Below are 14525 nucleotides of genomic sequence, written 5' to 3' on the forward strand. Positions count from 1 at the left end.
AGAAAAATTATTGTTTTGCAAAATATGTGTACTAGTGAGAACAGGCTCTAAGTCTAGAAATATGAGGTGAACTTATAATTGTGATTTGGACCCGAGCAGTGGAAAGAGAGTATAAAAAGTCTGTCATTTTATTTACAGACAAATAGCCTAAAGTACACATACATACTGCAGATAGTTCACAGCTATACTGCTCAGTTCAGCCACACAGCAAATGTCGTTATGCACACAGTTTACACACCAAACAATCCCTTAAAGGAGTTGCACTATTTGTGTAATATGAATTGACAACAGGACACACACATGAAAATCACAGTACCTGTACATCAGCAGAGGGAGTACAGGTCTCCGAACACAAACAATTCACATATGTGTGTGTATTTGTCTGCTAAGAAACAAATCTTGCACTTGGTGGCTTCCACACTTGTATACCCCCTCACACATTCATGCGTCTCCACAATGCAGAAATGTACAGTACAGGGTTTACTTCCACCCGCTAACAGTGGAAGTGTTGGGGCTGAATTGGCAGAGACTGTGACTGGGGTTTAACTCGTTAATTTTACATGACATAATGAATGCTGAGGAGCAGGGAGCCTGCATGGTGGTAAACAGCAGTTTGAAGTCTGCAGGGGATACAAATCTGCTGATTATTACATATGTCACGGAGTATAAAGGGATATTTAGGCGACTGCTTCACAGGCTTGGGGTAGAAGTTGTGGGAAGACATTTTTGGAATTATTTCAAAAGTTTTGTTCTTGGTTCAGAAGTGAAATGAAAGGAAATGTGATGTATGTGCAGGTTGTTTTGGCTCTAATAAGTTGGTCTTATTCATCCAATTTCATGCATGTTTAACAATGAAGGCCTTGACCCATGTGTGTGTGTGTGTGTGTGTGTATATGTGTGTTGTTTAGTGTGAGTTTGTGAATTTGTATGTGTGAGTTTGTGAATTTGTATGAACACAGTGTATGGTTTTGTTTTGACCGAACGACCTGAAACTCTCTCACACACACACACACACACACACACACACAGATTTGTGCATGTCAAACTTCAACCTAATAAAATTCTCATATTAACACTAACCTTAACCAGGACCTCAGTGGTGACATTTCCCCTCATTAGGACCATGATACACACACACACACACAGACAGAATGTAGAAAGAATTTACTGAAAACACTCCACCCCATCACATTCTGAGGCTAATTTCCATCTGAGCCACGAGGTAACTGAATTACGTTGCGGGCTGCACAAAGGATAGCTTGCTCTTTGCTTTGCCCTCAGTTACTCTCTCTGATCGCTCCGCTTGATGAGTCAGAGAGGCCAAGCACATTAAGCCGTCCTAAAGCTCTCTAACAGTATTCCATCTGCACTTTCTGTGTCACCGAGTCTTTCCTGTCACTGTGCCACAATTAGCAGAGAGCCCCTCAGTATCGTGAACGAGCCGCGTTCTTTTGTCTACGGGACGAGGCTTCAGATAATTGCGGGTAGGACTGAGTAGGCTCAGTCATCCAGGTCACCATCTGCTTGGAATCGCGCGGCTTTAAGGCACCAATCTGCCGCGTGTGCGTTGGCAGCCGCTCTCGATCAGTGACCACAGACCTGGTAAACAGAGCAAACGCTGCTGAACTACCGTGTAATTGGTGCGGCTCTACACACACACACTCCTTTTGACAGTAGAGCAAGAATACGCCCGCTGTCATTTTGGTATTCTGTGGTCTTCTCTTCATTTTACCGTCCTGCATGTTGTGTTTGCTCTGCATGAAACACGAATCCAGGAACTGGGAGCGGGGAGGGTTTGACTTGCTGTCTCATTCTATATCCTTCATTTTCAGTTCTTTCCACTGTGGCGTGCTGTTTATTAAGCATGGCCCATTGCCACATTAAGGGGAATTAGATCTAATTAGTACCACAGTGACTGCCGCACATATGCAGTGACCTAATCAGAGTCTGTATGTTGTATGATATGATCGGAGTGAGAGTGGTTCGGTGCACATGTGTGTAATGGGTAATTTTCTCACATTACAGCATCCAAACAAACATTTTGCACGTAACACAAAGGTTGTTGACACAGCAGCGATACTCGTGATAATTATCTTTCTGTGCTTAATCAAACAGAAAGCGAGCGAGCGGCCCTACCTTTTCAAAGTGGACAGAATATCACCAGTGGGACATGATTACTTTGAGTGCCCCCCCGCCCAGGCTATCAATTCTGTCTCCATTAAATGGGAAACATGGAAAAACACAATTAGCCAGAGATTGGTAATGTTCTTTCACTGCCCGGCACCGAAAAATAAAAAATATAGAGAAGCCAGCTACTGTTTGTTTGTCCGACAAACTGTGAAGATCATGTCCGAGCTGAGACAAAAAGGGAAACCGTGTTTAAACTACAGGATCCCTCTTTGCAGCAGTTGATCTGTTAGATTTCATTAAGTACATTAATGCATAAATATTCCTTTTTAATTAAGGAAAACAGATTTTTTTTTAGACATAACAGAGCTCCGTAATGCTTTTAGATAGCATTAATATTAATACCATTCATGTGTAATATTAAGACAAGCATGCTGAAAAATGCTAATGATTGTTTTAATTAACTTAATAAATCACCTCATTTGCATAAGTGGCCATGTTTAATGTATTGTGATGACTGTGATGGGACATAATGCAGCTCAAGTGCCTTTCCCCACAGAGTTAGAGGTTGTGCAAATGTTGCAGCTAATACATTTTCCTTTCTTCCATATTCCTATCAAGTTTATGGCATTGTTATGTGCAGATTTTATTAGGGTCGGGTATCGTTCTCATTTTAACTGAGACGGCACTGAAGCTGGTACCTGAAATTCAGTAGCAGTTACCATTGACACCTTTTTCACTCTTTCTTTAGATGTAACACTTTTCTTTCATTTTCTTGATGCAGTGCTTACACAGCGCATTTTCTAATATTACCTTGCACTTCACATCCGATTGGTTCCATACTAAGATTTCAGAGGTCATCAAAAGTCCTGAACGCAACTTTTGCCTGTTGTTGAGGAGTATTGGAGTCTTGGCCATGGACGACACCTCTTCAGCTATACTATATTACTATCCCATTGAAATCAAGCTAAAATATCCACCGTATGCTACAGCTGCCACTTTGAACATTTGGAATCTGCACAGTAGCAATCAGGTGAAGTAGCCACGGTAGCACGCTCCCATCAGCACAGTACATGGGCTCAACCAATCCCGAGTCGGTCTCAGCTGTCAATCATAACGTTTCAACCTGTTTTGATGTTCATCAAATATGTAATTAAAACCAAATATTCACACTTGAACATGCATCAGTGTGATCCTAACAACCTAAAATGGCAGAAACACCTTTTGGGGAAAAATGTATTCGATGTCTTCTTTTTAGTTTGGTCCACATCCCATCAATTAACATGGAGGAGGGAGGATTACGACCCATATGGCAGCCAGCCACCAGGTGGCGATTGAGACACTTCAGCTTCACTTTTGTCGTCCATCTTCTAAAAGCTAATATCCACCACTATAGTGAGAAAAAGCTCAGTTATATCCAACAACAACTTGTTCTTGCTCGGAAATGATTTAACTGAACATGGGGATGAAGTTGCCCATGTGTCGCTCTATGTTGCGTCGTCCATGGAGGGTTCGATTCCTTTAACCCTTGGCTGCAGGCGTTTGCCCGCGGCTGCTGTGTCTCCGCAGGTCGGACGTGTGTTTCCCTGAAATATTGCAGCGAGCTTTGTCTGCGTCAACTGAAACAACACTTGTGAGTGCTTGCAGCTCGCCATTGCCCGGCCTCATTATGTTGTCATGCTGGTCTCTTCTTCTTCAGCTTTATGGTGCATTACTGCCACCCACTCTCTTTGTCTGTATGCTCTGTTTCTCTCACCCAGATGTGCTCTCAGGTACTGGGATTTGGCACCGTTTCATTTAACATGAATAATCTGTCGTACTCCGAGCTTGGTACCCAACCCTTAGTTGTCATGTTAATAATTTTATAACTCCCAAATTCTAGTGTTTTTAAAATGAAAAATAAGAGGCAGACAGGTGTTGGGTGAAAAGATAGTGTGATTTCACTGAGACACGCATTGCTCTTGTTTTTTCATACTCTACAGTGACTCATTCTTTATTCCCTGTTTTCTTTGATCCACTGCTTCTGAAGTGACAAAAAAAAAAACAGGTGAGAATGTAGCTTTAGATGTAACTGCCCTACCCTTTCTGATTCAGTGGCATTGAGAATTCACGTGGCTCTGCCTAAACCCAAGGTTGCAGAGTTACAGGATGTTATACGTCAGATGTCCGAGGAGAGAGAAGAACTCGGCTTTGAGCCTCTGCCATCAACCCTGCCCTCTTCCTTTTTTTCCTGTTTTCTTTTCGCCACTTCTCTCCAATTTCTCTCTTATGTTCCGTCCTTCTTTTCTGGCCCTCATCCTCTCCTCTCATCCCGCTTATCCTCTTTAACCGAGTCGACCCCTTCCTTTGCCCCCCCCCCCCCCCCCCCCCCCCATCTCCTCTCGTCTCCACCCCTCCGTCCTCCTCTCGTCTGCTTTTAGAAGCAGTCTCCTGAACCCAAAGCCTATTTTACGGGGGAGTAGTTTCTCACTCCTGATGCGGCACTTTGAGAAATTAGCAAGTGACTGACACGAGACATCCACAAATTGAATTTCTCAAGAGGGAAGACAAATGGACACTCGCACAAACACACAAGTGCACAAACATGGGGGCCGTAAAAGTCCTGCTCCTTTCTCTGCAGGAAAAGGGGACAAAATGGATGAACTATTGTGGGAGCAATCAATTATGGAGTCTGTTTGATAATTGTCGGAAAAATTATGGTGCAGCTTTGTTTCGCAATCTCCACTTCCGTTGCAATTTATGACTCTTCTGAGTTGTTCCAGTGTCACAGCTTTTCTTAGCTCATTGCGTCTTTTTTCATTATTTTCCGAAATGTCATGTTTTCTCTCCCGTTCATTTAATGTGCGTAAATAAATTGATATTTGAAAGCCTCAGTTTGACCGAGGGTGGGCCTGAGCCCCCCCCCCCCACACACACACACACACACACACACACCACAGAGATGTGTGCCCTTCAGCTTCATTCACACAAAATCCAGCAATGCGGTACCTTCCTGCAGGGTAATACAAAGGTGTGGGTGTGTTTATTCGTGTTTATGAATGAAACCATGACGCAATCAGATAATAACTTTTTATTTCTCAGATTCACTGCTTTGTCCTCGCTCACTCGTTTCGCGGAGCAGGGGGAGGAGGGGACATCTGGCAAATCCTGTTTAGAGAGCGCTGCTTCAACTACCATTTATTTTATCTGCTCACTGCATAATCTGCATTTTTTTCACTCGGCTGGAATGTAACAAAATCTAGCGCTTGTAGTTTTAGTTAATACTCACAAAATATGAGTGAAAACTCGAAGATTCACACGCTTCACCCATGAGACTCTTAACGCCCACATTTAGCCAAGAACAGCCTGTTCTATCTGTACATGTGCATGTTCGCCTATGTGTGTACATGCGTGTTTGTACCCTGCACACTCATCTGCCATTGGTGCTACATATCATCCTTGACATGTGTGGAGTGATGTCTGATATGCGAACATGTTATGTTCCTTTTGAATGTGCCCCAGAAGGTGCTGCTGCTCTATCTACCAGTGTTATGCTGTTTTTAAAGGGAACATATGCTCATTTTCAGGTTCATACTACAACATTCAAAAAACTTTTCTCCTACTTTGCCTTTTCTGCTGCACCTTCTTTCACCTTCTGTCTCCCACCCGGGGCAGAGCGAATTAGAATAATTCCCAAGTGCATCCAGAGAGTGTGTGCAGTTGTCCTTTTTGCATTCCAGCGCCCACGTTGTTCAAATTGCAAATGCACTTGGACTCATCTGAGCACCCATGGGCGTGTTGGTCTTGGAACGAGCTGCGGTCAAGAGCATTTTTTGGCACATTGCTGACTTAAGGCAACAGAAAGTGATGGTGTGATTGACCAACAAAAAAATTACTTTTCATTTAATTTGAAAGCGTATTATTGAGATCGTCATTTACACGTACATGAACAGATGCACAATGAGTTTACACTCTTTTTGTTACACACACACACAGATGTTTTGTTTCCTCTGCAGGGAAGTTGTATTTTTTTACTACCTGGTAAATCTGCCCTTGTTAGAGCAAAAGTCTTATTTCATAGACTGAGTGCCAATCGTTTACTTCGTCAGATTGAGAGAAGAACCTGGTTAATACAGCCATCCTCTTTGTGTTCGTGGAGTTGGTTGGGAAGTTAGTGGATGGTGACTTTAGTGCAGAGAGGTTGGAGGAGGTCCTGAACTCAAAAAGATCACTTTTTGACATCAACAGAGAAGAAAGATCTGATTTGCTTCTTTTCGCACACTGGATGAAAAAGAGAGGAGGTGGTCTTCTCTCAAAACCTGAGGGTCTGTAGACTCACTGGGAACATTTATGTTGAACAGACATGAAAGAGTGGATTTTTGCATCTGTCCCCTTTCAGGGAAATAGCTCAAGGAGAAATAGCAGCAGGTGGTTAAGTAGATGAGCACAACTTTTCGAGATTTTTGTAAAAAATCTACATATTGTTTTTTGGCACCATCTTTAGTCACTTCTGAAAATGCATCCCCGGAATATTTGTTTCTTTTTTTGGTTACCTCTGAGCATTTTGGATTATTTCCAACCTTCGTTTTTTTTTTTTGGAAGCAGATACGTCCCCTCCTAAATGTGTTGGGCTGTGGAAACAAGTGTTCTGCAGCCTGAGAGCCAGCCGTGCCTGTCTGATGTGTTCAGGTAGAAGAGAGCCGGTGCTGGCCCTCCAGTGTGTATCGTAAGAGAAGCTCTTTGGGCACAACAGGGGGACTGCGATAGAGTGCCAGCAAGACTACAAGCGATTATTGCTGGCATTCCAAAATCCTTAGGGGTCTTACAAGATAGCGTTTTTTGTTTATACTACAAATTAAAACCACAGAGCGACACTTTATTTAGGGGGGGGATTTTTTTTTTTTAACAGATACATGGATTTCAGCTCTGGGTGTGCCATAGCTTGAGGAGGCACAGATGTATGGCCACATCTGTGCCTTGTTTTCCAAGTGTTTGTCTCTGTTGGATTCCAGCTCATCAATCTTGTTGGGTATCTTCCCCTGTTTGTCACTACAGCGGCATTACAGCTTTCTAGATATTACAATGATACATTTTTGAGACGCATTGAGAAAAAAAAATGATGCCTTTCGGTTTGTTGACAGGAAAAGACAAAATAGTAACTGTGTATAACATTGGTCAATAACTTGGCTGCTGTGTGACAGAAATTTGAAGCTTGACTGCTGTGTGAATTCATTATTTTACTCATTTAGCCAATTGATATGCATGTAATATTAAAATTACTACAATGCAGTGTCCATATGAACATCATCGGATTAAGTGTCTACTAAAATGTACCTTAAATGCTAAAACGTCTGTTTTGGGATGATATCTGTAACTTCAGCCCAAGTTTTGGCTGAAGCGCCTCTCCCTGGGAATTAAAAAACTACCTTTAGAACACAGAGCTAGTTTTCTGACAGCCGGTACAAGCGGCCGGTGCAGAGACAGCCGGGGCTAAACAGTTTCTGAGGAGCGTGGTCGTCTCCATCCACATGGCACAGGCGGCTGTCTCAGCCAATGTTTCAAACGGTGTATGTGTGTGTGTGTGTATGTGTGTGTGTGTGTGTGAGAGAGAAAAAAAGACAGCAAAGGGTCCGGAGAGGATGCTGGACGTCTCTGAATAGACTATGTGTTGGTTTAGGGGTTTTGTTTAAGTGTAGATTTGAAAATATGTGCGGCTTTCCAGACATCACGAGCGGTGGCTGATGGCAGACATCCCAAGTGTTTGACTCAACATAGGTATCGGCCCTGCAACGTCCAAAATGGTTTGAAATACTGCGTTGCGATATGAACCATGTGTAGATATAAATTTGGTAATAAATATGACATTAAAACCAGGATGTATTTAATTATTAAACCGTTGTGTAATTAATTTTTCAGCTCAAAAATCACAAATAAGTGTGAAATGTTTTGTTTTTGAAGTTTCATGAGAAATTTCAATACATGCTCGGGTGCATGTCTTAAAAGTTTTCTTCATACAAAATGACCAGTATATGAGTTAACGTTAAACCAACAGGGGACACCCCACATATAAGCCAAGCAACACATCCATCTACCCATCCCTGGGTCCATGCATTGCTCTGTTCCTTCTGCCAAACTGTCAGGAACGCTGTGTCTCCCTTGCATTCATGAGCAATCCAGAGGACACAAAGTGCTGCCAACCAGCTGCAGTCGCCTCTGTTCTCCGTCTTCTGCTGCCTCCCCTCTCAGTCTTTCCCTCTCCCTCCTTTTCTCCCTGTCTGTCGGTCTCTCCCTCCTCTGGAAAGACAGCGGACAGGTGTGGCAGGAGAAGAGACAGATGGCAGGGATGACAGGAGAAAAGATTTTTGGAGTGGAAAGGGAAATCAGACGATGTGAAGAAAGGGATGTTTCCAGCACCGAGCACACATGTGGCCGCGCACACATTTTACTTTCCCCGCCGCTTTACTTGCTGCGTCAGCCAGCCACATAAACCATTATGTTGGTGTACACAAACACACAGGCACGCACAAACAAACACACAGAGTGCATATGCCCTCTATAATAAGCCTCTGATGCTCTGGCCTCGAGGCTGATAGGCACGATAGAGAGTGTGACAGCTTATAACATCACGATGATGAAGATGTCATTGAGCGGCAGTGTTTTATGAGTGACCTGTGTGTTGTGAAAAAGATTGAATCCCGGGCTCTCATCTCCCACATCCCACAGTGCACGCACACTGCAATAAAACCTGTAGGTGTGCACGTGCTATATACATCACACTTACACACAGGTGCATAAATACAGATTTGCACATAGAATAAATACACACACCTCCTCTATATCCACAGAGACATTTGTGCAAAAGAATTATTACACACTCTCACTGTTGCCATATGCGCACACTTTTGCCCTAGCCTTGTCCCCGTTTCTCTCAAGGCCCAGTGCTTCGTGTGGATGGGCCATTGACTCTTGTATCTCATAAAGGTATAGTATATAGTAAAACCTACATGTCCTCTCGTCTATTGCGGCCTTAGCGGAGGTATTAGGGCTAATGAGCCTTGTGGATAAGCTCTAAAACCAGAGGACTGATGAAGGTTCATGGCTGTAAAAAAGTGACAACAACCCAGCACCGGGCAATCTCATGTTGTTCATCCTCGTCAAGGATAATGCTGTTGTTAAGTTTGATGTCTTCCTCTTTGGAGGGTGTTTGTTCCACAATGTGTTTTAAGTCATGGATCAAAAGAAGCCATCTTTCCTTGTTATTGTCTTCTTCCCACACTCGTTCACTCGATGGTTCAAACACAAGCTGCTGTGCGTCCTGCTCCTTTTCCTTATCAAACTCTGTTCTGTGTTCGGGTAATTCATCTCAGACTCTGGGTTTTGTGATAGTGAACATTTGCACGACTGCGCTGGTCAGAAGCAGATTGTGTGTAAAGAGGGACGACATGTCTCAACTCCCTGCATTGTACAGAAATGAGGCCAAACTCTCCTGGACATTGGTGCTTCCATCACAAGGTTCTGTTGACATTGTTAGCCAGAGTCTGCACAGTAGCACGGAGCTGCAGGGTTTCGCGTTCAATCAATCGCAGTCAACAGTCTGAACTGTCCATCATGTTGTTTCTCCCCGTTATTATAGCATCTAATAACCTGTAAATGTATTTGACGTGTACTTTGACCTTTTCTTTGGTCCCTGTCCCATTTGCTAACATGGGGGGGGGATTTTGGCTTATTTTGGCTGTGCTCTTCCTGACGTTTTGTTTCTACCTGATTCATAAAATAAATCACCTTTGTTTTGGACTGCAAAATCTGCTGTGACACTGGTCATACTTGGGATTGGGGAAAGAGGGGAGCCAACTTTAGTAATGCTCAGGTTTCTCCTAGTCTGGGCGTAATACAGGATTTATTTAAGTCGCCATCTTGATTATTAAGCTTCACCTCCACCCTTAGATAAATTCTGTGGTCAGAGGTTTTAGAACACCTCCAATTTTTCAACTCAATGTCTCGGTGTTTCTGAAGTTAAAGCAAAGGACGAATCGATTGTATGAGATTTTAAAACCATTGAATCTTGAATCACCTGTGAGGTTCTTTCTACAGTAGAAGGTTGTTCTGAAGGTTTATGTCCCATAAATGCAAAAGTTCATCCTTTTTCTCCATTTCATCCCAAACCAGCTTCACAGGGTTGAAGTCTGGAGACTGTGTCGGTGTTTTCCTCTCAGGGTTTGGGTCATTATCTTGCTGTAGCTTGAACCCCTCACCAACTACCCCATCCTTATGTTGTATTTGTCTTTTTCACTTTCTGATACCATTATGCTCTGCTACTATTTGCAGTGGAGTATTGTCCTAATAATGCAACACAGGGTGTAGTAACACAGTGTCTTCTATCACTGCCTTTGTGCAGACAGACGGTTTGCAATTGTTTACTTCATTTACAAGACTTAATTTAGTTTCATTGCTGCAGGAAATCTGTAAGCTGTTGGGGAAAGGATGTCAGACTTAATGGCCCCCCCCCGGAGTGTATGATAACATTTTAATTTGTGGTTTGTTTGTTTACTTGGTTTCAGGGTATTTTCTGCAGACCCTGCTCCCGCCCTCCCGGCGTTCCTTCCAGGGCTGCATGCAAGCGATCCTGGTCGATGACCAACTCGCCGACTTGCACGCGGTAGAAAAGGGCACCGTGGGCGCATTCGAGAATGTCAGCCTGGACATGTGTGCCATCATAGACAGGTAAGAGTGATCAGTCCTGCATGCGCACACACACACACACACACATCCACCCACTCAATCATTCATAAATGAAAATACTCATTCCAGTCATATGCAGAGCACGAAAACAATGGGTCTCATAAATCAAGTGGCTCTAAATTGGAAGAAGTAAACAAGACTGTTATGTAGACTCTAAATTCTTACCCAGAGATATACAACTCAGGGCTGTTGAATACGTGCATGTGCGGCTGGGTTTTGTTTGCTTATCAGACTGATAAATTGATATAAATGAATCGGGGGGGATTCACGGCGTAAAAAAAGGGATGTATGTAAACACAAATGGTATTTCGCTTTAAACCGAAAGTAAAGAGTAGGTTTGGATCTCTGCAAAAACGCCGTGATCTGAATCAAACATCAGAAATGAGACGCTCATTTGTCTATTTCTTTGCCAAGTACGCCAGCGCTGGAGAATTCTAAACAGCGTGTCTCAATGTTGGCTCACTGGAAGAATTCATTTCCACTTGTTGACATTTCAATTTATTTCCTTGTCATGGACTAGACAAACACATTGGGACAGATTTGCCATATATAGAATCATCCAAGCCTTCAGCTGCATTTGAGAGCCTCCTCACACCGGATTTGATGTGTGTGTGCCAAATGGTTAAATTTCTTGGGCTGGTTTAATTTTCAGCGATTACCTCCTCTTCCATGTTAAGTAGTGGTAGTTATCCGTTGGGCATGAAGAAGCGATTCGCCGAATATCGTTAAGGAGAACATGAATGGGAAGCTTCAATTAGGAGTTGACCTTGCGCTGATTGGAGCAGCATTTGACCCTGCGCTGAGCGATTTGTTTTTTAGATCAGATTTGTCGAAAGCACTTACCTTCATCAATATCCCTGCCCGGAGAAGGAGACACCAGCTGCCGATGCTTGATTTCGATCAATTCTGCTCTCACTTTAAGAGGCCTGGCTCCCTGCGATGCTGCAGTTTGTACTTGGGCAAAGCCGCGCTAATATAGATAGGCACGTTTGAGAAATCTTTTTACGTGACAAACTTTTGAGTTTTACTGAAAAGCCAGAACAATTAAAAGTTCAAGTTTGGTGTTTCATATCACTAAAGGCGAAGTGAAGATGTTGCTACTTTGTAGTTTAGAAGTAAATAAAAACCTTTAAACTTTTAAAATGCATTCACCATGTGATTGTGTGTGTGTGTGTGTGTGTCTGTGTTTCTCTTTTGTGTTGTCGGTAATATACTGCGCTGTTGCTTTTCTCAGATGGATGCATGATGGCGCACGGTCACCCCAGACTATGATTGACTGCGCTCGTGTGTGTGTGTGTGTGTGTGTGTGTTTTATTAGATGTTTCATATATACACAATACTCAGAGACAAGGAAAGAGGTGTTGCCGCTCCCCTGATCCACAATAACTCACACATGAGTGTACAGCTCATGAAAGCATGGCACTGAAAGCACCTCGCACACGTCCAGATCAATCATGTGACACATGCTATTGACAGCAGGTGAGGTCAGGCGCATTGATCGGGGCAGAGCCACACACATTTAAAACGGCCGATGACTGGACAATAAATATCCGTCTTCACCTTTTATCCTTTGAGAGTAGCGGGGGGGAGCTGGAGCCAATCCCAGCTGACTTTGAGCAAGAGGTGGGGCACATCTCGGACATGTCGCCACGTCAAGACGTAAGCTGCTTTCAGACATGCACCGAACTGAGCCGAGAATCTACCGCTGTGTAGTTTGTGTGTAAAAGGCAAATCTCCGGAGAAACTCTGGACCTAAATGTGCAAAGTTCATGTCTGAAAATGGGTTTACGGAGACAAACAACCACTCCCACCTGCAGTTCAGTAGCAGTACCTGAGAAAACACGCACACAGAAAGACCCCTGGCTGTACTTCCACACTTTAAATATGATATCACATCTTCCTTATGTCATTGCTAATGATTATTTATAAGTCACTGATGATGTCACAACTGTGTGGACATGATTACTGCTGTTGTGAGTCTGTAAATTGAGCCTATCAAGCTGTGTTGTAACAATGTCCTGCATCTGCACAGACATTCTGAATAGGCAAAAACAGAATTTCTTATTTAACAAAAACACAATTTTCCCCTATAACCTTGATACCTCAACCAAAACATGTAGGAGTCTATCCAAACCTTGTCTGGTGTGACAGTCGGGAACATAATCCATCCAGCCATTACATTTCCTTGAAAACACATTTGCTCTTGCAATTTAAGAGTATTATTTTTTGCCCAATTATTTTTTTTCCAGTTATTGGATTACTGAACGAGGAAGTAATAGTCTAGTGATTTAATCATGGCTTAAATGTCAAAATGTCATTCCCCCGCTGCTGCTGCTGCCGTGGTGCCATTAAACCTCTGATTTTCTCTTTCGACATCGGAGAGGACAAACGCAACAAAACAATTGCTATAGTTACCAGAAGTCACTGCAAACTGGTTTCCGGTGTTATCTATAGGATATTTCACAACTACAGCATTGTTTGACAAAGTCAACATAAATGCAGTTGTATTACAGCAGCTGTGTGATGCATCACATTTAAAAATGATTGATTAGATTTGTCTTCTTAACTGTATCGAATATTGTGTTTAATATTTCCACGACTAGAGGTACTGTTGTTACCGTGATCAATGGATCTTTTGACTAAATGCCTGAAACCCTGTGTGTAAAAGATCAGAGTTATTTGTCCGACGCAGTCACAGCATGAAATAAAGTGAGACACTTCAAAGCTGAAATAGGACTATCTGCATTAACATACAGTATAGTGATGAGGGTGAAGCGTTGTGACACCTGGAGGCAGAAAAGAGAGCAGCACGTTGGGATCCATGAAGTCGATCCGACGCTGAGACCGACGTCTGAAGCCTGAGATAATGCTGCATTTTCACTGCAATTACCCCGCAGGGCCACTGCAACCACACTGCGGTGGAGAAGTGTGTCACCTTTAAGTGCGACTGTAGTTTAGAACTGTTATTATGGCTGAGTGTGGTGCATTTCCACTGCTGACAGTTGCTAACAGCGGTGTTTCTTTGGTCCGATTTTCCGAACGAACCGTCGTGAAGGTCCAGAGACGTCCACAACTGTTTGCTCTCACCTCTGATATTATCCCAGCGCCATTATTTCAGATGTTGTGTGTGTGTGTGTGAGAGCCCTGCAGTACTTTAGGTGGGCCCTGTTCTGCCATGGAAGATGAATGGGCGCAGTGTTACCATCGAACTAATCAGAATGTCTTTGAAGGCAGCTCAATAGCCCTGTCTGACCTCTTTTTGATCAATGCCGTTCTACTGTGGGATTCTCTTTGGGCTGCGATGGTGGTGGAAGCAAAACACACACACACGCGTCCGCACACACACAATGTCATCCTCACACAAACAGGAGGCAAGGCTGTGCGCATGCAAATTCATTTACCCCACAATGTCACCGTTATTCTAAGGGCGCCACGACGGCACATGCGGCGGCACATGAAAGCAGACACGCACTCCAGAGGTGCTCCATTCGCCTCCATTCGGTTTTGTTGTTTTCCTCACACACTAGAAAATACAGGTTTTTGTCAATGAACTTTACTGCTCACAGATTTCTGGGCATAATGACCCTTTTGTGATTTTTCCGTGCCCGTCAATTGCAACTCATTATGAAAGCAAAACACAATTTTGTCATGCCCCTTGATCGCCTGCTGAAGCTACAGAT

General features: G+C 43.3%; 1 protein-coding gene across 4 annotated transcripts in view; it reads left to right on the forward strand.

The window, feature by feature from the left end:
* cntnap2a (contactin associated protein 2a) overlaps positions 1-14525 on the forward strand; it is a 318658-nt gene that overhangs the window by 195881 nt on the left and 108252 nt on the right. For all 4 annotated transcript variants that reach the window (XM_034572776.1, XM_034572777.1, XM_034572778.1 and 1 more), the window contains exon 11: positions 10665-10827. In XM_034572776.1, the coding sequence (XP_034428667.1) occupies positions 10665-10827 (163 nt within the window). The remainder of the gene's footprint in view (positions 1-10664; positions 10828-14525) is intronic.

The sequence above is a fragment of the Hippoglossus hippoglossus genome, chromosome 20 (assembly GCF_009819705.1).
Source record: "Hippoglossus hippoglossus isolate fHipHip1 chromosome 20, fHipHip1.pri, whole genome shotgun sequence".
NCBI classification, from domain to species: Eukaryota; Metazoa; Chordata; class Actinopteri; order Pleuronectiformes; family Pleuronectidae; genus Hippoglossus; species Hippoglossus hippoglossus.